At 52.3% G+C, this 25,597-nt stretch overlaps 1 protein-coding gene across 9 annotated transcripts; it reads left to right on the top strand.

Moving 5' to 3' along the window:
• The first annotated feature begins 1,534 nt into the window (after nucleotides 1-1,534).
• IRAK1 (interleukin 1 receptor associated kinase 1) lies at nucleotides 1,535-16,516 on the top strand. 9 transcript variants are annotated; one of them, XM_055564971.1, is made up of 15 exons: nucleotides 1,535-2,055; nucleotides 2,179-2,310; nucleotides 2,445-2,548; nucleotides 2,704-2,892; nucleotides 3,139-3,203; nucleotides 3,413-3,527; nucleotides 3,910-4,028; nucleotides 4,489-4,696; nucleotides 4,945-5,010; nucleotides 6,139-6,375; nucleotides 6,948-7,359; nucleotides 7,814-7,916; nucleotides 8,200-8,309; nucleotides 15,269-15,364; nucleotides 15,752-16,516. In XM_055564971.1, the coding sequence occupies exons 1-14, from the start codon at nucleotides 1,659-1,661 to the stop codon at nucleotides 15,340-15,342; spliced, it is 2,331 nt and encodes a 776-aa protein (XP_055420946.1). In that variant the 5' UTR covers nucleotides 1,535-1,658; the 3' UTR covers nucleotides 15,343-15,364; nucleotides 15,752-16,516. The 9 variants fall into 9 exon arrangements, with proteins under 9 accessions (XP_055420946.1, XP_055420953.1, XP_055420951.1 ...); XM_055564976.1 differs by lacking the exon at nucleotides 15,752-16,516 and having other exon boundaries at nucleotides 1,539-2,055; nucleotides 7,773-7,916; nucleotides 15,269-15,304; XM_055564979.1 differs by lacking the exons at nucleotides 15,269-15,364; nucleotides 15,752-16,516 and having other exon boundaries at nucleotides 1,539-1,794; nucleotides 1,888-2,055; nucleotides 6,948-7,149; nucleotides 7,773-7,916; nucleotides 8,200-8,410.
• Nucleotides 16,517-25,597: the final 9,081 nt, after the last annotated feature.

Here is a 25,597-nt window from a genome sequence, read left to right as displayed (position 1 = left end):
GGACCAAGTCCCAGTTCACTTAGTATGTGTGTGCCCACTAGTTCCCTCCTCAGCTTGGGAGTCTCGGTAAGAGCTGTCCCTATGGAAGTCACTGGGGCTCAGGGCGTGGCCGGCCTCCTCTTGTGGAGTGGCTGCAGCTTCTGGGAAGAGGCCGCCACAGAGGTGCCTCTCGGGCCAACCTGGTTTTTGCAAACCACTCTTGAAGTCTCTGGATGGACAGCCTGCAGGCGAGGAGGGTGGCAGCCCTCAGGGGTCAGGATCAAGTGGACAAGGGGGTGGCTAGCGAAGACCTGCCTTTCAAGCTGGCATCCAGCTGGAAAAAACAGAAGAGGAAGGCGCCCTGGCTGCTTGGCGGGGGGCGGGGAGGGGTGTGAGGTAAACAGATGAGTGCTGAGGCTAAAGAAGGACGCACCAGGGGACTCCAGGCCAGCTTCCAGCTACCAGGGTATCTGCTGGACGGAGTTGCAAGTGCAAACCCGTGGGGGTGGGAGCCCTGGCACGTTCTTGGAACCCCAAGGAGTTGTGGCTGGGTTAAGGCCGCCGCCGAGTGCCAAGAGCGAGACAGGTGGGCAGGAAAGGGCCACATGGTGACAACGTCAGAAGCCATGCTGAAAAGCTGTAATCCTTCTGAGGGCTTCAGGAACCCCGGGAAGGTCTTAAGCAGGAAAACTGGTGTGGAGTGCTTTGTGCCTAAGGAAGACCCCTGAACCAAGAGGAGGCAGGGAAGCATGTTCGTTTAGGTTCATCTAGGTCAGAGCCCCGTGGGGACGAGAGGAACTCCAGAGAAGTTCAGAGAGGTAACAGTTTCCTGGTGGCTGCTACTGCGAATGATGGAGGCATGCTGGAGGCCTGTGGGGAGACGCCAGACAGGCCAAGTACGGTGCTCTGTGAGCTGCAGAGAAAGGGGTGGGAGCCGCCACAGCCCGCCATCCTCAAGCGTGACAAGAGGGAGGAGGGCAGCCGGAGCGAAGGTCTGTCTCTAAGAGACGTAGTAAACACGTTTTCTGTGCTAGCGGAAGAAGCCAGCGAAGAAGAGGGCAGATGCTGCAAAGACCTAACCACCGCTGGAGCAGGTTCCCGGAGGGCCAAGAAAAGATGGGATCCAGGGCCCAGGAGGTGGGTGGAGATGCTGTGAGCTTCCCGATCATTCTTCCTGCCCCCAGCCTCAAGCCAGCTGCAGAGAGTCAGCCGGGAGCCCTGATGTGACCCACATCTGACGTTGTCCCGCCTGGATGTCTTGACCCCTCTCCACTGCTTTCCCCACGAAACGGAAACCTAAAGAGGACCAGCCAGCGGCTCTCCGAAGCCCCGCTTCTAACCCTTTCTGGAAGGCCTTCGCTGTGCCCATCGTCCCTGGAACCGAGAAGCGCTCTCCTGCAGCCCTTGGAGCCCTCCTCCTCCTCCTGGAAGCTCGCCAGGCCCCGGGGAGCTGCCTCCGGGAGGCGTGACCGCGCGCGGCGCCCCCGTGTGGCCGGGGCTGGCGGCGGCGGCGGCGGGCGAGGTGGTGACGGCCCCGGGTGCCGCCCCTTCCGGCCCGCCGGGCGTCGCACGAGGCCGCCTTAAAGGGGAAGTGAGTCAGTGCTCGCGGACCCGGCCGGCCGAGGCCCGCGCCCGCCGCGGCCCGGAGAGGCCCCGGCCCGGCGACGGCGGCGGTGGCCATGGCCGGGGGGCCGGGCCCGGGAGACCCCGCCGTCCCCGGCGCCCAGCACTTCTTGTACGAGGTGCCGCCCTGGGTCATGTGCCGCTTCTACAAAGTGATGGACGCCCTGGAACCCGCCGACTGGTGCCAGTTCGGTGGGTGGCGGCAGGCCGACAGGGGCGGGGCGGGACGGGCCGGGGAGCCGCGAGGGGCCTGGACGCCGCGGCCTGACGCCCCCTGCCCCGCAGCCGCCCTGATCGTCCGCGACCAGACCGAGCTGCGGCTGTGCGAGCGCTCCGGGCAGCGCACAGCCAGCGTCCTGTGGCCGTGGATCAACCGCAACGCCCGCGTGGCCGATCTCGTGCGCATCCTCACGCACCTGCAGCTGCTGCGGGCGCGGGACATCATCACTGCTTGTGAGCGCGGCCCTGGAGACCCCCGGAACCCCCAAGACCCTGGGACAGGGGCCGCCCAGGGCTTACCTCGGAGCTCCTCCCTCCAGCCTGGGCCTAACGTCCTTTCTTTCCCCGGCCTCCCAGGGCACCCTCCCGCCCCACTAATGCCCCCAAGCACCACCTCCCTGACACCCAGCAGCATCTCCGCACCCTCCGAGGCTGCGGTTCCCAGCCACCGGAAGTTGCAGTCTCTGGCCTCCACCTTCCTCTCCCCAGGTAAGACAACCCGGGCTGGGAGGGTTCGTAGGGGTTGGCCTGATGAACGTCAGGAATGGACCCCCTTGCTCCTGGCCACCCCGATAGATCCTGCCACTGGCCTCTGGCTGCCTTTCACTGGTGTCTTTACGAAGCTTTTCCAGGCTCCCAGACTCACTCTGACCCCGAGCTCTGCCCTGGACCAAGCCCAGCTGCCCACCAGCCACCATTGCCATCTCCAGCCCCCTCATCTACCAAGGTAGGTGGGTCCTGCCCCCCACCCAGAGGTTTGACGCCAGCAAGCAGTGACAGCTGCCTTTGGTCCCCTGGGCCACCCTAGGCAGCCCAGCAAGGGTGAGCTGAGGCAGAGGGGAGGACATGGGACCTCACCTGATACAGGGTCTCTTCCCACAGCCCAGCCCAGAGAGCCCCATGTCCCTCCTGCCAGGGGCCCCCTCCTCTTCATTCTGCTGGCCCCTCCATGAGATTTGCCAGGGCACCCATGACTTCTCAGAGGAGCTCAAGATTGGGGAGGGCGGCTTTGGCTGTGTGTACCGGGCAGTGATGAGGAACACCGTCTATGCTGTGAAGAGGCTCAAGGAGGTGTGTGCAGCATCCTCGCCAGGGCCCTCAAGGGCTGTTCCCAGACTTGGGCTTTTGTGGTCCTCCCCCACCCCCTTTGCGACCCCGCAGGGTTCTTTCAGCCCTCCGATTTCACAGTCCAGGGCCCCCAGGCCCGTGCTCCTTCTGGGCCCAGAACAGGTGGCGGGGCAGGGGGGGCATGAAGTCTGGGCCACAGGAGTCTCACACTGCCAGTCCCCCCTGCCTCATTCTCCCCGAGGGCTGCAGGAGGCCGACCTGGAGTGGACCACAGTGAAGCAGAGCTTCCAGACTGAAGTGCAGCAGCTGTCGCGGTGAGCCTGCAGGCAGGGGCAGGGCCCCGCCAGGACCACATGTCCGGGGACCTGGCTCCCCCTTGGTCTGCAGCCTGCCAGGCCCAGGCGAGCCAGGGAACCTGGTTAGGGACCATCCACACCCCTCACCGCCCCCCCCCCGCAATGGCCAGATGGAAGGCATGCTGGATGCTGGGAGCAGAGCGCTGAGACTCCACTGTTTCAAGTAGGTTTCGTCACCCTAACATCGTGGACTTTGCCGGCTACTGTGCTCAGAGTGGCTTCTACTGCCTTGTCTATGGCTTCCTGCCCAATGGCTCCCTGGAAGACCGCCTCCATGTCCAGGTAAGCCTTGCCTGGCCTGGCCTGGCACACTGTGTCACACTTGGCACCTGGTCCGAGTGGGACACGGGGCCGGGGCCCTTGGCCTCAGTGATCGGGGCCTCTCCATGCTCAGAAGCCAAGCTCATGGGGCCTCTGAAAGGGGCCCTATCTGCTCCCCTGGGCAAACGGAGTAGCGGAAGGATCTTGGCAGCATTGCCCAGAGGGCAGGAGGCAACGGACAGCCCCTGGGCCCCGTCTAGAGAGGCGCCCGCAGGACGCAAGGGTTGACCAAGCCCAGGACAGGAGCGTCTCTGACCTGACACTTCAGCGCTCAGGGGAAGCATGGATGGGCATCAAAGACGGTGGCTCCGTGGTCTCCCCTTTCTTCCTTGTGCCCCTCCAGACACAGGCCTGGCCCCCTCTCTCCTGGCCTCAGCGACTGGACATCCTTCTGGGCACGGCCCGGGCAATTCAGTTCTTACATCAGGATAGCCCCAGCCTCATCCATGGAGATGTCAAGAGGTGAGGTGGGGACATGGCCAGCCCCTGGGGGCCTTTGAGGGTGGCAGGAGCCCTGTGGCAACGGGTGATGCTCCCACACCTCCCGCCAGCAGGGACCGGGGCTGCCTGCTGCCTAGTCCCCAGGAGCCTGGCCCTGAGCGATCCCCCTGAGAACAGGGGGCGTCGGCTGGGGTCTGAGAGTCACTGAGCACCCAGTGTGGGCCAGGGGTGGACATGGAGGCCAAGGATGGGTCCCACTGGTGAACAGGGACTCAACTGTAGGACGGGGCTCTGGGGGCCACTTGCTCGGAGCCCCAAGTGGCCAGAACACCATGAGCACGGGCCACGATCTGCCACTGAGGTGCACGTCAGTGGCTCCGGTCTGATTGTCTCAGGACCAGGCAGGGGGCAGTAGGTGCCGGAGTAATGAGTCGCAGAGAGGGCTAGGGCCAGGCTGACACCGCCGCCTTCCATCCCCAAGTTCCAACGTCCTTCTGGATGAGAGACTGATGCCCAAACTGGGGGACTTCGGCCTGGCCCGTCTCAGCCGGTTTACAGGGGCCAACCCCGGCCAGAGCAGTAGTGTGGCCCGGACTCGGACAGTGCGCGGCACCCTGGCCTACCTGCCCGAGGAGTACGTGAAGACTGGGAGGCTGGCCGTAGACACCGACACCTTCAGCTTTGGCGTGGTGAGCTGCGGGGCCCTCGACTGGCCTGGGGGTGGGGGGCCGCAGCCCCCGGAGAATCTCCCAGCAGGCCTGACCATCTTCAGATCCTGGGACCCGTCCTCCCCAGCTCAGGTGCCCTGCGCGGCTCTGCACCTACATGTCTGTCATTTTCCATTCCTCTGCTCCACATGGGCCCTCCAGACCCCCCGAGCCTGAGTCCCGCGAGCAGGTTCTCAGCGGCCCCAGTCTGCAGCCTGCTCTCTCTGCAGGTGCTGCTGGAGACCCTGGCCGGCCAGAGGGCCGTGAGGATGCATGGCGCCCAGCCCAAGTATCTGGTGAGCCTCCTCCTGAGGCAGGTGGGGAGAGAGAGAGGGAGGGAGGAACAATCCTGAACGCGGGGCCCCGCAGGAGCCAGCCCGGCCTCTGCTGACTCATCGTTGAGAGTAGGCAGGGCCCCAGACAGCTGCATCTGCCTGGCTGGGGACAAATCTCTCTGTCCCCGGCAAGTGCCATGGGCCCTTCCAGACCCCACCTGGGTTTGGCGGTGTGGGGGGCGGTCAGGGAGAGGGGGTGCAGCCCGATCACAGTGGAAAACAGAATCAGGGGACCTGGGAGAGGCAATGGTTTGAAATCGAACCACGTCCCCCCTCACTCCAGACGCCTTCCCTGGGTTTTGCAGGGCAGGTCTGCTCCTCCGTGGACTGACCCAGAGCCCAAAATCCAGCTCCTCTCTGCTTAGTCTGCAGGATCCTTCACACTGTATAAGCTGGTGTGTTGCCCGGGCTTGGGGCTGTTTCCATCCATTCCCGGGTCTCGAGGGGTCTCTGCCAGAACCAGGCACCAAATAGATCTGCACTTGGGCCCATCATCAGCACCGCTGTGGGGCAGCATGCCAGACCCCGCAGGGTCCCTGCCATGGCTTCTCTGGGCAACCACCAAAAAGCTCTTTTAGAACCGTGAGGAGGTGATGGAACCCCTTTACCCCCGCCGTGCTTGGGATGAAGGCCCAGACCCTTGATGTGGTGGCCAGTTTGCTGTCTGTCCTCCAGACCTGGCGGCTCCCTGTTCCTCTGCCTGAAAGGCCACGCCCCCCGACCCCAGGGTCTGCTCCTGGTCCTTCCTGTCTGGTCCTGTCCCCCCCATCTCCATGGGGCTCTCCCTTCTGAGCCCCGCCCTCTCTGGCTAGTTGCTGTCTTTCTATCAGAGCCCGAGTGTCACTTGCTTGGGCCCCCCCCATCGAAACCCCTGGGGGGCCTCCCTGCCGCGGTTTCCCCTGGTTTTCGAAGCATGTCGACGTCTCTCCTCTCTCAGGAAGTCAGCTCTGTGAAAGCCAGCCCAGGTGCTGGGCGCATGGCTGGATCCTGGGGGCCCAAGTCAGCGCTGAGCATACACAGATGAGGGCCAGGGGATGGCAGCACAAGGCACAGCCCACGGGGGCCAGACTCATGTTGCATATCCCACAGAAAGACTTGGTTGAAGAGGAGGCGGAAGAGGCCGGGGTGACCCTGAAGGGCACCCAGACCGCAGTCCAAGGTGGGCCGGCCGCAGACACGTGGGCCGCCCTAGTCGCCGCCCAGATCTACAAGAAGCACCTGGACCCCAGGCCAGGGCCGTGCCCACCAGAACTGGGCCTGGCCCTGGGCCAGCTGGCTTGCTGCTGCCTGCACCGCCGGGCCAAGAGGAGACCCCCGATGACCCAGGTAGTCCTGTGAGCTGGGGTTATGGGAAGTGCTTGAGATGCCAGTCTCCACATGTTGCTCACCTGCCCTTTGGTTCGGCTTGAGCGCCCACTGAACCCAGCCGGGTACAGAGAGGGAGGCGATTGGCTTTTTACTGCGCCCCCTTCTGGGTGCCTGGCGCCACTGCATCTGCCTTTTTTGTGTCCCACCTCTTTGTCTCTCTTTTTTTTTAATTTATTTATTTATTTTAATTGGAGGCTAATTACTTTACAATATTGTGGTGGTTTTTGCCATACATTCACATGAATCAGCCATGGGTGTACATGTGTTCCCCATCCTGAACCCCCCTCCCATGTCCCTCCCCATCCCATCCCTCATTTGTCTCTCTTGAGAAAAGAAAGAAGCATCATTGAGGGCATCAAGGCAACAAGGTTTGCTTTCTCGAAGACAAAGAGAAGCCGCTCTCGGTCCTTAGCTTTAGTGGCAACGATTCTCTTCTCTGGCCCTGACCCGAAACTGCCCTGTGGTTCCCTACCGTCTGCGAGGAACTGGATGGGGCCACTCACCCTGAGAGCCCCGGTCCCTCCCTGCAGGTGTACCAGACACTGGAGGAGCTGCAGGTGGTGGTGGCAGGGCCATGCCTGGAGCCGGAGGCTGCCAGCCGCAGCCCCCCTTCCCCGCAAGAGAACTCCTACGTGTCCACCAGCGGGAGCGCCCTGAGCCGTGCCAGCCCCTGGCAGCCCCTGGCGGCGCCCTTGGGGGCCCAGGCCCAGGCTACAGACTGGCCGCAAAAAGGTGCCAACCAGCCCGTGGAGAGTGACGAGAGCGTGTCTGACCTCTCTGCTGCCCTGCACTCCTGGCATCTGAGCCCCAGCTGCCCTGCGGGCCCAGGGGCCCCCAGCTGGGTGCCAGCACCCTTTGGGCAGGCTGCCCGCACCCAAGGGGGTGCCGCCCGAGAGTCGAGCTGGGGGAGCGGCCCGGGTCTCCAGCCCACAGCTGTGGAAGGTACCAGCAAGGGGACCAAAGGCCTCCTTTCCGAGCAAACCCCATCCTCCCCACCCCAGCCTTCTGGGAGGAGAGATCCAGGACCCGCCATGAAGCTCCATCTGTCCTTAGCAAGTTGCGGGCTGCTGTCTTGGGTTGGGCTGCTCGCCTGACCCCAGGAAGGTCCAAAGAAGGACTGTCCCAGGCCATCTCATCTCGCCGGGCCATGCCCCCAGCTGGCTGAGGACAGGACAGGAGTGAGGCAGGCCCAGTCCATGATTGGGCTCCAGGCCTTGCCCACAGACAAAGCACTCAGGACCTCTGTCCTTTGGGAGGGCAGGGAGGGAGCTAGGCTGGGGATGGGGAAGGCTCGCGAGGCCAGCAGTGTCAGCAGGGAGTTCTCAGAGGCTCAGGGGGTCCTCTCTCCACCCCAGGACCCCTCCTGGGCAGCTCCATGTCCTCGCGACCCCCGCAGATCGTGATCAATCCGGCGCGACGGAAGATGCTGCAGAAGCTGGCATTGTACGAGGACGGGGTCCTAGACAGCCTGCAGCTGCTCTCGTCCAGCTCTCTCCCAGGTACCCCCCGAGAACAGTGGCCTTTGAGAAATCATGTGCTCTGGGCACAGCCCAGTCCTGTCCTGTCCTACTTCCCTGTCCTGCCAACACTCCCCCTCCCCATAGTCCGGGATTGCCCATGCCCGTGCTTCCAAAACATATGAAGCCCCTGCTGGGCAGGTTCCATTCAAAGAAGTGCTGCTGAGGAATGGAAACCACTAAGTCCAGAGAGCGCCCCGGGAGCGAGGGGGTAGGGCAGCCCTACTGTCGGCTAACTGACTGGCATTTCCTACCCACTGTGCAGACTCGGGCCAGGACCTTCAGGACAGGCAGGGGCCCGAAGAGAGAGACGAGTTTCGGAGCTGAACCGCCCACCTGGGCCGATCCCCAAACCTGGAAGTCCAAGTTCTCATGGTCGGAAGTTCTCACGGCCCTCAACCCCTTGGCGGCCCATGGGCATTGGGGGTGGGGGGACTCCATCCGCCTGGAGGAGGGTGTGTGGTGGCCCTGGCACTTTTGGGGTGTGGGCACGGGCCGGGCTTGGAGCCCCCCGCTCTGAGTAGGGCAGGGACATCTCCATGACCTGCCCTCGCTCCAGCATCTGTGGAAGCAGAAGGCCACTGGCCCTGGAGGGGCCAAGGAGGAGCCAGGAGTGGGCACTGCCAGTTGGGCAGGACATCTGTAGCTCAGGGCTACAGGGCACAGAGCCATCGAGGTGGGGCCCCTCCCAGCCTTGTAACTGGGAAAAGACACAGGTGTGGCTGGCCCGTGGTTTAATCCACAAGCTGGAAATGGGGGTTCCAAGAGGCCCCGGGGAGTCCCACAGCTCCTCCCGCCAGGCCAGTGTCTGCAGGCTGCCCCGGGGGACCAGGAGCTGGTCCGCTATCCAGGCCACCTCTCAGTGCTGTGGACAGTCACTGAGCCAGGCTAGGCTCTCCAGGCCACAGGCTCCACCCTCGGGCACAGCTTGTGGCAGAGGGGTCATGCCCCCCCACTCCAGGTTTGGCTTGGCACACACCTTTGTGTTACCCAGACAGTGAGAAGCCCCAAGAAGGCAGGAAGTTGGGAGCCAGGCAGAGAGGAAGAAAAAAGACAAGGGGACTCCGAGTTTTCGGAGCAAGCCAGGGTTCGTGTCACTGAGTGTCTCTGAGAGCAGCCCAGGGCTGTAGCAGAGGCTCCAGATGCTTCTGTGTCTGCAGTCATGAGTCACACTACAGGCCCCACGTAAGCGAGGCATTGGTGGAATCCAAGTTCTCCTGGAGTAATAAAAGCTTACCCTTCCATCTCTGGCTGTACTCGTAGACTTTGTGACAAAGCCCTGAGCTTGTCCAGGGCCTTTCTTCTCAGGGTTCTTGACTGTCCAAACCCAGACACCAGTCTCCCACCCCACCCCCAAATCCTCTGCAGGTACTTGCTTCCTCTCCCAGTAAGCCACCATGCTGGTGACAGGTCACACAACACTACTACCCAGCAGTACTTTCACAGGTTGTCACGTTTTCCCTTATGTTACACATTTTTATTGTAAATGGCATCTGTATTTCCTTTTCTAACTGCTTGTTACTCGTGTATGGAAACACAATTGAGTTCTGTCCATTGGCTTTGCCTTCTGTGACCTGGCTTCAATTTACACATTAGCTCTAATAGTTTGGTAAACACCGTGGGATGGTTTACGCACACAACTATCTCATGTGCAAATAAAGACTGTTTCACCTCTTCCTTTCCATTCTGTATGCTGTTGTTCTTTTTTTCATTTATTTCTTTTTGTATGGCTATACCTTGCAGCTTGTGGGATCTTAGTTCCCTGACCAGGGATTAAACCCAGACCCATGGCAGTGAAAGCGCAGAATCCTAAGCACTGACCCACCAGGGAATTCCCTTTGTTCTTTTTCTTAACCTTGTTACACTAGCTAAGGCTTCTGGTCCGGTATTGAATAGAAGTGGTGAAAGGGGACATCCTTGCCTTGTTCTTAGTATTAGGTGCAGAGTGTTATATTTCAACTTGAAGTATTATGCTACCAATAAAATTGTCATAGGTGTATTTTGTCAATGTGGTAAACCCCATAAGTTGATTTTCTAATATTAAACCAATTTTATATTCCTTAGATAAAAACAGCACTTGGTCATGATGTTACCCTTTTATATATTGCTAAATTCCATTTGCTATTATCGTTTTGAGAATTTTTGCATCTGTTCATGAGGGATACTGATCTGTAGTTGTCTTGTAATATCTTTACCTGGTTTTGCTATCAGATAGGCTTTCATACGGAGAAAGCGATGGCACCCCACTCCAATACTGTTGCCTGGAAAATCCCATGGATGGAAGAGCCTGGTAGGCTGCAGTCCATGGTGTAGAGAAGAGTTGGACACAACTGAGCGACTTCACTTTCACTTTTCACTTTCATGCATTGGAGAAGGAAATGGCAACCCACTCCAGTGTTCTTGCCTGGAGAATCCCAGGGACAGGGGAGCCTGGTGGGCTGCTGTCTATGGGGTCGCACAGAGTCAGACACGACTGAAGCGACTTAGCAGCAGCAGCAGCAGCAGCAAGCTTTCATAAAGTAAGTTGGAAAGTGTTTCCTTCTCCTCTTAGGTTGTTAAAGGGCTTGTATATGCTTAGGTGTTACTCCTGTAAATGTTTGATGGAATCACCAGTGAAGTCCTCTGCATCTGGAGTTTTCATTTTTTCTTTTCTTTTCTTTTTTTTTGAGTTTTCTTTGAGGGAAGGTATTTCATTATAAATCCAATTTCTTTAATTAGATATCAGGCCCTTCAGATTTTGTTCATGTGTCAGTTTTAGCAACTGGTGTCTTTCAAGGAATTTGCCTGTTTCATCTAAGTTGACATAAACTTAATAATGCCCCCTTACCCTTTGATCTGTAGGATATATAGCAATAGCCCCTCTTTCATCCCCAATACTGGTAATTTGTTTGTTTCCTTTTTCTGAATTTATTTTATTTTTGGCTGTGCTGGGTCTTCACTGCTGCACACAGGCTTTCTCTAGTGGTGAGTGGAAGCTACTATTTGTTGGGGTGCACAGGCTTCAGTAGTTGCTCTGCAGCATGAGGGATCTTTCTGGACTGGGGATTGAAGTCACGTCTCCTGCTTTGGCAGGTGGACTCCCAACCACTGGGCCACCAGGGAAGTCCCACGTCTTTCCTTTTTTTTTGATCAGCCTAAATAGAGGCTTATCAATTTTATTGATAATTTCAAAGAAGCAAGTTTGGTTTCACTGATTTTTTCTCTATTGTCCTTTTTCTCTCTTTTATTAAGTTCCACTATCATGTCCTTTCTTATTTGGGGTTTAATTTGCTCATCTTTTTTCCAGCTTCTTAAAGTATAATCCTAAATCAGTGATTTTAAAAGTTTCTTTTTCTAATATAAGCATTTAAAGCTATAAATTCCCTTTGAGAATACTGTTAGCTGCATCCTACTGATTTAGATATGTTATTTTCATTGTCATTCAATTCATAATGTTGTCTGCTTTTCCTTGTGATTATTTTCTTTAACTAATGTCTTACTTAGAGGTGTATTTAGTTTCCAAATATTTGAGGATTTTACAGATACCTGTATGTTATGTGTTTTTTAATTCTGTGGTGGTCAGAGAATTTACTCTGTATAGTTGCATTCCTTTGAAAATAATTGAGACTTGCTTCATGACTTAACATATGGTTTAGCTTGGTGAATGTTCCATGTGTATTTGGAAAGAGTGTATATTCGGCAGTTGGGTGGAGTATTCTGTGTCAGGTCAAGATGGTTGATAGTGTTCGAGTCTCTGGATTGCAGTCTCCAGCTGTAACTCTATCTTTCACCTTTCAATTCTTTTAGATTTTGCTTCATGTATTTTGACATTCTCATTGGGTACATACACGTTTAGGATTGTGTTCTTTATAAATTGGCTCTTTCAATATCATGAAATGCCCCTCTTTATCTCTGGTAATGTTCTTTCTTTTGATGTCTGCTTTGTCTGGTGTGGATATAAGTGGCTACTCCCAACTTCCTTGTGCTTAATTTGTTCGCTGGTATAGCCTTTTTTTCAGTTCTGTGTCTTTGAATTTAAAGTGCACTTATAGATGCATATGGTTCAGTGTTACTTTTTGTTTTGGTTTATCTTTTTTAACCAGTTTCATAATCTCTATCTTTTTAATTGATCTGTTTAGTCCATTTACATGTGATGGTGAGGTTTCCATCTATCAACTGCTTTTTATTTTCTGTCTATTTGTCACATCTGTCCTTTGTTCCTCTTTTCCTCTGTCCCTAATATCTTTTGATTAATCACATGTTTCTTGTATTCTATTATTTCTCTCCTGTTGGCTTGTTAGCTCTAATAACTGAGACCACTGGTTCTACTCGGAAGCTGCATCATATCCTGGAAAGTACCTCTAGGCAGAAATGCCAGGCTGCTCGTAGCGGTCACGACATTTGTTTTCCTTCTGATCACAGTCTGATACTGCCAGTTGTCCAATATCTAAAAATAGTTGTTTCAGATATTTTGTCTAGTTTTCTAGTTGTTCATGATGAGAGGGCTATTCTGGCCAGAATCACAACATTCCCCTCTTTTCTGAGGAATTCTTCAGTCCTAAGATGACCCCATCTTTCTCCTGTGGGATCCATTTGTTCCTCACTCCTGGATCTACTTTCATCAAATATGTTCTAGTAGCTTCCATTCTTTCTTTTTTTTCCAGTCTCATGTGATTTGATTTTAATTTTTCTTGAAATGCAGTAGGTTAACAATGTTGTTTAAGGTATACAACAGTGTTTCACTTATACACTATAAATATATCTATCCTTTTCACTTATACACTATAGATGTATGTGTTCTTTTTTAGATTCTTTTCCGTTATAGGTCAGTCACCACAAGGTATCGAGTAGAATTCCCCATGCTTTACAGTAGGTTGGTTAGTAGCTTGAACCATTCCTTTGACCCAGCACCTCTCTCCAAATCATAACCCCAATTTTCTATTTCTCTTTATGGACAAAGGTCTCAAAATAATTGTCTCTTTTCTTACTTTTTTCCCATTTCCTTTTCAAACCCTTCCAATCTGGCTTCGACCTGACCATTCCACCAAAGTGATGTCCAAGACACCACTGACCATGTTACTGAATCTCGTGACCCCCTTCTGACTTCATCCTCTTGGCCCCTGGGTGCCACCTCTGCAATGTTGCCTGCTGTATCCTCTATGCCACCCCTTCACTACCTCCACTCACTCCTTTTCACCCAGATGCCTACCAGACATGTCCTCTTTGATGTCTTGCAGGTGCCATAAACCTAAATGACAAAATAGAACATTGGATTCCCAGCTCACTGATGTTGTTTGGCCATAGACAGCCAGGTGACAGCCACCACTGAGATCTAAGTCAGCACCAGTTATCTATTGTCCCAAATAACCACCTCAAAACGGGCTGAAACGATGACATTTATTTTGAGAACCCGCAACGTGGGCAGGCCTCTGATGGGTACAGCTCAGTGTCAGCTGGAGTAGCCAGAAGGCTGGTTGCTGGGACCACTCAGGCTCCTGCACGTGTCTGGTGGTTGACACTGGGGATTTGCCGAGTACCCTGCCGGGGCCGGGACACCTACCTGCGCATACTGCTGCTTCGTGGCCACATGGTTTCTTCCCAGCATGGGGGCTTGCTTCTAAGAGTGAGCCCCTTGAGATGGCCTGCTGGAGGCCATATCACTAGTTTCAGTCTGCTTTCCACTGTATCCTCAAGAGGGAAGCGATTACAGTCCAGCTTTTGGTGCAAGGAGTGTCAGGATTCATGGACGTGTTGAAAACCAGCACAAGGGCATTTCCTTACACAAAGAGGACCACTTTGCTGGCTTAAAACACAGAAGGGTCTGCTGTGTTCCTGAACTTCCCAGAAATGGAACCACGTAGATGGGCCCTGTTGTGGCTAGCTTCTTTCACTCAGCACGTTGTTCAGAGATGCAGCTGAGCAGTAGCAGCAGACAGGCCTTCATGCCTGCATGCTCTTCCATTGCACACGCAGACCACATTTGACCCCTTCTCCCCTTCACGGATGTCTGGGTTGTTTTCAGTCAGGGGCTGGTATAAATAAAGGTGCCGTGAACATTTCTGTGCGTGTCTTGGTGATGGATGCCTGCATTTCTCTTGGATGTTCTATGCACTAGGGTTTCAGCCTAGAGGCAGAACCACTATTGGTTACAGATAAGGTTCGGCCTGCCGGGGTGTGTGAGGCTGTAGCTTCTGCCTCTCTTGGACCTCAGCTCAGCAGGCCTGGCTTCTGAAAAGGAGAGACAGCCATTCGTGGGAAAGCAAACCCCAGTGAAGCCTGTGTTGGTCTCACCATATCCCCGTGGTGCAAGTGGCCCACAGACAAGCCAGTGCACAAGGTCACATGTGCAGCAACCTGCAGCCACGCTTCCCACAGTTCTCAACTCCAAACCACAAAGGCACTCCACCCTCCACCAGCCTTCCTACCCCCTCCTCATCTGCCAGATTGCACCCAAATTTCTCATGAGGCCAACCTTGACCTGGGATCACATGTGGAGGGGAATTCTGGGAAATTCAGAAATTTCAGTTCAGCTTGGGTGACATAGTACCAGAGCAACCCAGGCACGTATACACATGGGATGCATGTGGTCAGCTGTAGCGGGTCCTGCCAGATGTTTTCCAGTGTGGCTGCACCAGTTTACCCCCTCTCCCCAAGCAGTTCGTGAGCATTCCAGTTGCTCCACATCCTCACGGAGACTTGGTGTTCTCTGCGTGTTTTCACTGTAGTCATTCCAACAGGACTATGAAGGGCTATCTCACTGTGGTTTTGGTTTGCATTTCCCTGATGACTCATGGTCAGTGTCCATCTGCTTGTTGGCCATCTGCAGGTCCGCTCCTGGGAAAGGCACACCGCCTGATGAGGCCCTTGTTGATATGCAGGGCTTCTGTGTCCATTCAGAGGATTTGTCTTGGATGACAAGTGTCCCATAGCATCTTCTGCCACTCTGGGCTTTATCTTTTCACGCTCTGAATGACATTTTTTGATGAACAGTTCTTAATTTTAATGAAGCCCAACATAGTGATCGTTTCTGTTTGGGTTAAGAGATCTTTTCTGTTAAGATCTTTTCTGTTGGTCTGTGCTCTGCTTAAGAGATTTTGGCTTCCTCCAGGGTCATAAAGATATTCTCCTTTGACTTCTAGACACTTCATTGTTTTACATTTCATATTTAGGTCCATGCAATACCTCAAGTTGATTTTTGTTTCTGGTGACAGGTTGACATCAAGCTGTCCTTTTTGCCCCACGTGGATATCCTGTCTCTTCCACGTATGTTCAGTTGCTCAGTCGCGTCTGACTCTTTGTTACCCCATGGACTGTCACCTACCAGGCTCCTATGTCCATGGTATTTCCTTCTCCAGGGGATCTTCCTGACCCAGGAATCAGACCCATGTCTCCTGTATTGCCTACTTGGCAGGCAGATTCTTTACCGTGAGCTACTGGGGAAGCCTCCACCAGTAAGTAAAAAGACCATCCTTCCCCAGTGGGTCACAGTGGGAACTTTGTCATCAACCTTCTGGCCAGCTCTGTTCTCTGTTCCATTACACCAGGCTTTCTGCCTTCTCTCTACCAGCACTGTATCAGCTTCATTACTGCTGCCTTAGAGCAAGTCTCTATTTCTGTGAGCATTGAGCCTTCAGGTTTGTTCTAGATCATCTGGTTTTTCTTCCAGATCGATCTTCCAGTTTTTCTAGGCTCTTTGCATTTCCACATAAATCGTAGAACAATTGGAGCTCTCCTCCACTGCTGCTGGGAATGTCAAATGGGTCAGCCACTTTGGAAAACGGTTTGGCAGTGTCTTAAAATGTCATCATCCACTTATATGACGATACACTTTTCCCCAGCTAGCATCTGAGAGAAGCAAATGCATCCATCCACACCAAGACTTGTACGTGAGTGTTCACAGCTGCTCTAATCACAACAACCAGACAGTGGAAACAATCCAAACAGCCATCAGGTGACTGCGTGAACTGTGTGTTCATACAACAGAGGAAAACTTAGCAATAAAAAGGAATGAACTATTGGACTCAGAAGTAACTACACTGAATGAAAGGAGCCAGACCAAAAAAAGCACACAATTCTAGGAAATGCAAACTTATCTCTCCTGACTAAAAGCTGGTGGGTGGCTGGTCTAGGAATGGGTGGGGATGGAGGTGCGAGAGACGGGAGTCACCAAGAGGGAGGGGAAACTTTTGGAGGTGACAGTTTCATAGATAGAACTTTCAGAGGTCTAGGCTTTCAATTATGTGCAGTTGAATTTATGTCAATTTTATCTTAAGATAGCTGTGTTTTTTTTTTTTTTCCAAAATACAATGTGACTCTTGTAAGTAACATACTGTTGGGTTTTTTTTCCATTTAATCCAGCCTGGCAATCATTGTTTATCCACTGACATTTTAATGTAGTTGCCCATATGGTTGTGTGTGTGTTTATTGTGGTTAATATATATGACATAATATTTATCATGTGAACCATTTGTATCCGATTCAGTGGCCCTGGATACATTCACAGTGTTGTGTAGCCATCACCACCATTGAAACCCCCCAATTTTCTCATCATTACCAATATAAACCCTGTGCCCACTAACCAGTGACACCCCATTCTCCCTCCTGAGATGCCCATATTGTCCCATCTGCTCTGTGTTCCTTCCTTTTTCCTTTCTCACTTTCTCACTTTCTTTCAATGTCACTAGTGTCATCCCTCTTGGGTTACCCTGCAGATCAGGTCTGCAGCCTGCACGTACCCCTCCCCCAGCACTCCTGGCTTCATAGTGTCTGCATGGTTTCACTTATGCTGCATCAACCGCATAGATTCCCTTGCTAATGCTCTGTATGCCTTCCTGCTGCTCTGGTCTTCCACCCTGGATCCCTCCATCCCTCCCTTGCTTTATTTCTCAAATGACTTCATCTCTTGGCTGAAAATAGGGTCAAGAAAATAATGAGAGGATAACATCACCACCAGAGCCATTAATGAGTATGAACCATCCTCTGCTGTTTTCTGCTCTTGACTCCTGCAAACATCACCAAATCCCCTCTATGGGACCCATGACCTAGATGTCAGTGTTTTTTGAATAACACTTTAAATAGCAAATATTCTCTGGATGGACCTCTGTACGCAGAGGAAATGTGGGGCTCCTTGGCGCATTTATCAAGAGGGCTGGGGTGACTATGCTGGGGTCTGTGACACCCTTTCTTGGCTATAACTCACATACCATAGCGTTCACTTGTTCCAAGCTGCAAAAGGAAATGGCATGCCCATCAGCAGTCACTGCCTGTGTTTCCCTGTCCCCCTTCCAGCCCAAGGCTACACTTAGTCACTCGGTCATGTCCGACTGCGGTCCCGTGGACTGTAGCCCGCCAGGTTCCTCTGTCCATGGGAGTTTCCCAGCAAGAATACTGGAGTGGGTTGCCATGTCCTCCTCCAGGGAATCTTCCCAACCCAGGGATCAAACCAGAGTCTCCTGCATTGCCAGGCAGATTCTTTACCACTAGCGCCACCTGGGAAGCCCCAGCCTAAGGCAATTATTAACTTATTTGCTTTCTCTATGATTTTAGCTATTCTGGACATTGCACATAAATGTGATCTGTTGTGTCTGACTTCTTTCCCTGAGTAGCATGACTTTCAGGTTCAGCCACATTGCAGCCTGTGTCAGACCTCCATTCCTATTGATGGCTGAATAATATGCCATCATACGGAGAGAACACACTTTGTTAATCCATTCTTCCATAGATGGAAATGTGGGTTGTTTCCACTTTGAGGTGCCTATGAATAGTGCCACTATGAACATTTGTGTATGTTTTCCTGTGGTTGTGTTTCATTTCTCTGGGAGTGGAATTGCTAGGTGGTATGGTAACTTACATAGAACATTTTGAAGTTCTGTCTATTTCCACAAGGGCTGCACCATTTTACAGCCCTGCCAGCAACGTGTGAGGGCCCCAAGTTACTGTCTGTCCTTTTGACAAGCACCATTCTAGTAGGTGTGAAGGGCCAACTTATTGTAGTTTGCAGGTTTCTACTTCCTTAATGGTTAATGGTGTCGAACACCTTTTCATGTGCAGGGGCATTTCCCTTCAGCCTGAAGAACTACCTGCAGTATTTCTTACAGGATAGGTAGGCTGGCATTGAGTTTCCCCAACCTTTGCCTGAAATGTATTTATTTTGCTTTCATCTTTAAAGGTTATTTTTCTGGGTATAGAACTCCAGGTTGGCAACTTTTCCCTTTTGGCACTGTTTCAGGTATCATCCTATCACCTTTCATTATTTCTGTTGAAGAGCCCACTGCTGCTGCTGCTGCTGCTGTTAAGTCACTTCAGTCGTGTCCGACTCTGTGCGACCCCATAGACGGCAGCCCACCAGGCTCCCCCGTCCCTGGGATTCTCCAGGCAAGAACACTGGAGTGGGTTGCCATTTCCTTCTCCAATGCATGAAAGTGAAAAGTGAAAGCGAAGTCGCTGAGTCTTGTCCGACTCTTAGCGACCCCATGGACTGCAGCCTACCAAGGCTCCCCCGTCCCTGGGATTCTCCAGGCAAGAACACTGGAGTGGGCTGCCATTTCCTTCTCCAGAAAAGCCCACTACCAGTCTTATTATAATGCTTCTGCAGGCAATGTTTCATTTCATTCTAGCTGCTTCGAATAGTTTTTCTCTGTCTTGCGTTTTCAACAGTTTGACTGTGTGAGGCGCCTGGTGCCTAGCTGTGATTTTCTTTGTATCTATGTTGCTCAATGTTTGTAACCTCCTTGAACCTAGGATCTGATGTCTTTTTATCACTTCTGAAAAGTTCCTGGTGACTATCTCTTCAAATATTGCTTTTGTCCTCTTTCCTCTGTAGCCGCTTGAGTAGGCCTTGTTCTCCGGTGACTACAAATTGTTCTTGAAAAATGTACATTTTGACCAACTTCTCAAGGTGTTTCCAGGGAGAGTTAGTTCTGATATACTCTTATCAATTGTGACCAGAATGAAAAGTCACCACAAGTTATTCTTGGCACCCCCCATTCCCTCACTCATACTCCCAACACAGCTAGCCAACACATCTTATCTTCTTCCACACTGTATATCTCTCCCCTCTGCCTCCTTTCCTGCCACTTGGGTCTCTTCATAAAACTCAGACATTAAACTATAACATTGGTCAAGACAGATCTGTGCCCCAGCAAGCCAGAACCAAATCCAAGCAAAGCTATGTCCCTTTGCTTTTCTCTCTGTTGAACGGATGAACCACACTAAGCTCTCCAGCTAATGCTGGGTGGTGTTTTCGGCTTGCTTGTGCTGTAGGAGCCACCAGTTGCAAAAGGAAGCTTGCTTTACGCCATCAGCAGGAGGCTCTGGGTGCTGGGCCACAAGTAGAAGCTGCAGATTCAGTAGAGCCAAAGGGATGGCTGGCAGAGGGCAGGGGCCCCATGGTCTCCTAGGGACAGAAGAGACATCACTCTGCTAGTGACAATTTAGAAGAGAGGGTCGACGCATCCTAAAACCTTCATTTTTTTATCCTCTCACCAGATTGCAGATGTGACATCAGAAATCCTCCCTCACTGTTATTTTTCTAAAAGAGAATGAAAGTCAGCAGGCACAAACAGTGAATGGAGACCTCCCTCCTGGGCTAGGTTTTCTGCTGAGTCACTGCCTTAATGGCTCCCCAAGATAACTGGCTCCCCCTCTCTTAGCCTGTTTCTAAGGCAACCAGTGAGCAGGCTGGGAGCAAAGCCAACCTGGGATCAGTAGTCCCATTCCTGGCCACCATGTGGTCAGTTTTTTTCCTAGCCAGAACATTTTTAGAGTCTTTTTTTTTTTTTTTTTTTTTCAAAAAAACAAACCTTGCCTTTTAAAAATACCTGCTTCCCATGGAGAACCCCAAACAGCCTAGGAGTATAGTATATGAAGGAAGACAAAGCCCTTCTGAATTTCCCTTCCTGCATCATCTCCTCCCCAAGAGCAGAGAGCAACCATGCCAGCCTCCACGGTCCACCGGCCGCTGCTCAAAACGGTGCTGCCCCAGCCCACCCCAAGTCCAGCTGGATGCCCAAAGGCTGCTCCTCTGTGGAACTGCGGAGCAGACACTGTCTGGATACGCTGTCAAGTGATGTATGTGGTCCTCTGTTGGGGAGTCACTTAGGTTGTTTCCAGTTCTTCTCTTTGTGCTTTTGCCACTACAAACAATCCTGCTTCCTTGCACATGTATTTTTACACACTGAGGCAATGGTAGTTTCTAGGTGAGACCCTCAGGAGCTGGATCACTAGCTCATTTTCATAGACGTAGCCCATGTGGCCTCCAAGACACCAGGTATTGGCCAAAGTTTCACCTTTGCCAATTCACTGGCGAAAAAGCATAGCTTGCTTTTTATGTGCATTTCTTTCAGTTTGAGTGGTGTTGGATGTTCTTCATGGGCCCTTTTGAGTTTCTTTCCATGTGAGTGACCTAGTTGCATCTTTTTCTTATCGGGAACAGAGAGTTCTTTCCATATCCAGGATGATCTGTGTTCCAAGTAGTCTATCGTCATTTGGGACATTTTAAAAACAAAGTTTTTAACTTTGTTCCTGGTACTTGCCATGCAAAACTGTACAAATCTTCACCTGTCAGAATGGCTAGCATCAAAAAGACTACAAATAAATAACAAATGTTGGCAAAGACATGGAGCAAAGGGAATCCTCATATGCCATTGGTGAAATGGATAAGTTGGTGCAGCCACTATGGAGAACAGTATGGAGATTCCTTTAAAAAGTAAAAATAGAACTACCACAGGACCCAGCAATTCCATTCTCGGGTATATGTCAAAATAGTCTCAAAAAGTAGAAAAACCAAATCCAATAAGAACCACACATGATATGGAATGATATGCAAAGTTTGTATTCACCAAACTGTTCTTACCTTTCACAGAGGCATTCTCACAGTGGGGTGAGCCCAGGGAGTGTAAGAAGGAATGAGACTTGGGGGACCCTGCCTGGCTGAGGCCTGCTGGGGGCTGGGGCCACATCTCCCCCAACCTGATGCCACCATCTGGCTTTGAACACAATTCTTCCTCTTTGCCTAATTAACTTGGGAACCTAACACAACCTAAGTTGGGGATACATGTGTGTGTGTGTGTGTGGTCCCTTGCTACCTGTGTGCAGCCACTCGGGGTGACCATGGGGGCCCCCTCCCACCTTTTCCCAATTGCAGCTGTTGGCAGCAGACTCCTCAAAGACCACAGGCAAAACCTTTTGATCTGGCAAAGCTGAGTTTACTGGACTCAGTGCAAAGGCGATGAGGAAGGATACCACCTCGACCGAGGAACCTAGAAAAAAGACTCGGAGCCAGGAAAATGCGCAGTGATATCCAGGTGGGAATCTGGGGGCAAGCCAAGGGTATGACATGGTCACTGTGGATTGATTGGTGGACACAGCCTAGGGTTGGGTCTTCACCTAGGGTTGGGTTACAGTCTTACATTCCTGGACCAAGTTTGTCCTGGAGCCAGAAGCTCATGTACTCTGCTCTGTTCCCAGTTTGACAACACAGTGGGAAAGGATGCCCAGTCCCAGAATTGTTTGTCTTGGGGACAGGATGGTCTGTTTGTTCCCAGTGTGATGTAACACGGGACTAGGAAAGGATGCTGGTGTCAGATTTCACAAGTTAGGACCCCTAGGCCCCTGTTGGCGCCCACTCACTCCCCTGTGAGGTCACCAAGATGATTCTTGGTCAGGCCAGGCCAAAATCACTTCAGCCTGCACTAAGAGAGACCACGACCTTGTCAGAGCCTTAGAGACTTCTTGGAAGGGCCAGGTCAGGGGTGAGATGTTTTTAATTAGATTTTTTGAGTCTGCTGTAAGGCTGGACTTTTAATGATGGGATCTGATGGGGATGGAGCCAACCTGACTCAGGATTCGTGGACCCTGCTGAGCCAGGGCTTTGAAGGTAACTGCAAGAACAAAGGGCCTTCTGCAAAGCCGGGGCTGTGATGCTCAGTTGGAGGCCGTCACCCTGATGAGGGCTGGTTAAAGAAGGCCATGTTTGGATAAATGGATTTTGAGGAAGCTCCTGAAATCAGCAATAAAGTTATTTACAACTTTTACGTCCTAGACAAGAATTTCCTGCCATAGCAGAGGCACCGGGAGCTAAGAGGCTGGGTGACTGAGCAGGTCAAAAGCTGCTGCAGTGTGGGGGAAGCCGCCTCCCCCTGGGACTGAAAGTGACGAGATGGTGGGTGTCAGGTGGGCTTTCTCGCTGACTTCTACCCAGAAGTATGTCTTACTGAGGGACCCCCAGCAGCAAGAGCTGTGGGATCAGCAGGGCTGAGAGGTGAGAAAGAAGGCAAACGCAGGGTGGATGGATTCCTGGATGGAGGTGGAGGACAGAGGAGCCTGGCATGCTGCAGCCCATGGGGTCGCAAAGAGCCAGACACGACTTGAACAACAAAGCAACCCAGATTAATCCTCAAAATTATTCCCCAGAGTGAAGGATCCAGACAGTAACTCATCTAGCCTTTTGGCTTGAAATATATATATCATGAGGAGGGCATGGCAACCCACTCCAGTGTTCTTGCCTGGAGGATCCCATGGACTGAGGAGCCTGGCTGGCTATACAGTCTATAGAGTCGCATGGAGTCAGACACGATGGAAGTGACTTAGCACGCATGCATATATATCATATATCAGCTTTTGAAGCTAGCCTCTATCACAGATTTAACTTTCCAACAATGGCTGGAGTGATATCCCCCACACCATTTGCTCTTCCAGAAGATTTCCACTCCCTCATCAGAAGGTAGAGTCCCCTTGGCCCTTGGCGGGCCTTTATGACTGCCTTGACTAGATGGGGTCTGGCAGAAGAAATTAGTAACATCCAAGGCGAAGTCCATCTCTTGAGAGGCTCACCCTCACAGGTCCCACACTGTGAGGGGGGTGACCCAGAGGGGCACGTGTGCAGAGGGACCATCCAGCACCCACTTGCCCACACGGCATCTTGGCAAAGATGCCCAGCCCTCAGTGGGCTGGCCCCAGCTGACACCACATAGAACAGAGATGAGCCCTGCCTATGATCTGGACCCACCAGCCAAATGGACCTTTGGTGTTGCTTTAAGCCACCGTTCTGGGGTGGATAGTGAACTGGAACGCCATCTATTCCAATTCCTGTGTTATTAAGCGAACTGATTTTTTTTTAACAATTACCATTTTGACCACTTTGAACTGTCCAGGTCAGTGGTATTGAAGTTCAGATCATTCACACTCGTGTGCAGCCATCACCACCATCCATCCCCAGAACTCTCTCCACCTCCCCAACTGAAGCTCTGTCCCCTCCCAGTGCCCAGGCCCTGGCACCCAGTATCCTGCTTTCTGCCTCTGTGAGCTGGGCTGCACTAGGGACCCCATACCATAGATCATACACTCTTTGTCCAGTTGTGTCTTGGGTTATTTCACTCAGCATAATGTTTTCAAGGTTTGTCCGTGTTGAAATATGTATCAGAATTTCTTTCCTTTTTAAGGCTGAAGGACACTCCACTGTGTGTCTCTACCACACTTTGTCCACTCATCTGTGAACACTGATGTATAAGTATCTGTCCCAATCCCCACTTTCCATTCTTTTGGGTGGAATTGTTTCAAATACCCTTTTGAGATCTACTGATGTCATGTTTTCCTCCTTGGATGTATTAATATTGCTAATTATAGTAACATCATTTGTAGTTGAATCACCTCTGCACTCTTGGAATGAACTCCACTTGGTTATGGCATTGTGTAGTCATGTAGTCGCTGAGTCGTGTCCAGCTCTTTGCGACCCCATGGACCGTATCCCGCCAGGCTCCTCTGTCTATGGGATTCTCCAGGCAAGAATACTGGAGTGGGTTGCCATTTCCTTCTCCAGGGGATGTTCCGGACCCAGGGATCGAACCCACGTGTCCTGCATTGGCAGGCAGATTCCTTACTGCTGAGCCACCAGGGAAGCCCCAGGTTATGGTATATTCATTTCTTAATCTGCTTTTGGATTGTCTTAGCTAATTTTTAATTTTTGAACTGTGCACCAATATTTTGGTGCAAAGAATCTGAGGTTTTCTTTGTGGTGTGTTTGTTTTTGGCGGGGTGGGTAGGGATTCTTTGTCAAGTCTGGAAACCAGGTCAGACCATCAGTCAGGCCAGAAGTATCCACGGAGCACCCCGCCCGGCCTGGACTCTTGGAACTGAGCCCAGGAGGGAGAACCACGGGGAGTCGGCCTGTGTGCCACTCTCAGGAAGGTTCTTTCAGTTTCATTAGACGCACTTGGAAGCTTGTCTTTACTTTCTGGAATACAGTGGCACGACCCGTTTCTGAAAAGCCAGAAAGGATGCATTTGACAACTCTCCCCTTTTGCTCTCTTTCTTCTGGGGTCAGTGTCGGAGGTGTCCGTAGCCAAGTTGGCAGAGAGGTTGGGCGAGGCCACCGCTCAGAAGCGGAAGACACCCCGCGCCGGCCGGCGGGTCCGGCGGTTGGGGCCAGCGGGCCGGCGCTCCTCCCTGCGGGCCTCTCCCCGCCTCCTCCCTCCCCCTCCCCCTCCCCCTTCCTTGCACAGTCCCGCCCCCGCCTCCTGCTGAGCCTCGTCGGTCGCCGGGGAAACGCCTGAGAAGACTGCAAGGACATGGCTGTGCACACACACACCAAGATGACTAACACTAAAAAGACTGGTCATACCAAGTGTCGGCAAGGGAGTGGAGCCAACCGCGGCGCAACCTTGGCCAGCCACTTTTCTTACCAACTTGAACTTCACCTACCCAGCCCCCCTCAGCCAGCCATTCCCCCTCTAAGTGCAGTGCAGGTCGCTCAGTCGTCTTTGCGACCCCATGGACTATACACTCCATGGAATTCTCCAGGCCAGAATACTGGAGTGGGTAGCCATTCCCTTCTCCAGGGATCAAACCCAGGTTTCCCACATTGCAGGCGGATTCTTTACCAGCTGAACCACAGGGGAAGCCCAAGAATACTGGAGTGGGTAGCCTATCCCCTCTCCAGTTGATCTTCCTGACTCAGGAATTAAACCGGAGTCTCCTGCATTGCAGGATGATTCTTTACAAACTGAGCTACCAGGGAAGCCCATTCCCCTTCTAGGTGTATAGCAAAAAGCAAGGAATGCACAAGTCCATATCCATACAAAGACTTGTACCTGCATGTCCACGGCAGCTATTCTCCTATGATCCCCCAGCTTGAAACAAACTAAATAAATGCCCATTGACAGAGCTGCGGGACCTCCATATCACAGACTGCTGCTCAGTGATAAAAAGGAATGGACATGCCTATTTGGGTATGGATGTCACTGTGAGCTTCCTTTCATACCAACGTCTAGAACTGCAAAAGGAATCTGGAGAGTTTGCTTTGGGGCTGAGTTTGATGGCGCCTCCGCTGTGTGTATGGAAAGTTCCAGTGGTTACACTTAGTATGTTTTGGCTCAGTAAAAATAATGCAGATATGTAAGCACATAAAGTTGTAAATTTTACTTTAAATACCACTTTCACTGTCAGCCACCAGTTTTATTATTTCCTTCTTTCTATTACTGTAGTTCTAAGTCTTTTTCTTTTTGGCTGCACCAGGCATCTTGGGAGATCTTAGTTCCTGGACCAGGCAGCCTCCAGACAGAGTCCTGGTTCCTACTCAAAGAAATATGCATAACAATGTCTTTGAGCCCCCACCCAGGTGGAGGATGGTAACTTCAGACTGAACACAAAATTCCTGGGGCACAGCTCTATTGCCTCACCACCAACCA

Source organism: Bubalus kerabau, chromosome X (genome assembly GCF_029407905.1).
Source record: "Bubalus kerabau isolate K-KA32 ecotype Philippines breed swamp buffalo chromosome X, PCC_UOA_SB_1v2, whole genome shotgun sequence".
NCBI classification, from domain to species: Eukaryota; Metazoa; Chordata; class Mammalia; order Artiodactyla; family Bovidae; genus Bubalus; species Bubalus kerabau.
The sequence above is the reverse complement of the archived record's forward strand: the minus strand, read 5'-3'. Positions and strand labels throughout refer to the sequence as shown.

What these genes read in the sequence shown, in the direction of transcription:
- IRAK1 (XM_055564970.1), top strand. Translation starts at nt 1,659, where the DNA reads ATGGCCGGGGGGCCGGGCCCGGGAGACCCCGCCGTCCCCGGCGCCCAG. An exon ending in ATCCATGGAGATGTCAAGAG is followed by an intron (nt 4,029 to 4,488) that starts GTGAGGTGGGGA and finishes TCCATCCCCAAG; the next exon opens with TTCCAACGTCCTTCTGGATG. An exon ending in ACACCTTCAGCTTTGGCGTG is followed by an intron (nt 4,697 to 4,944) that starts GTGAGCTGCGGG and finishes CTCTCTCTGCAG; the next exon opens with GTGCTGCTGGAGACCCTGGC.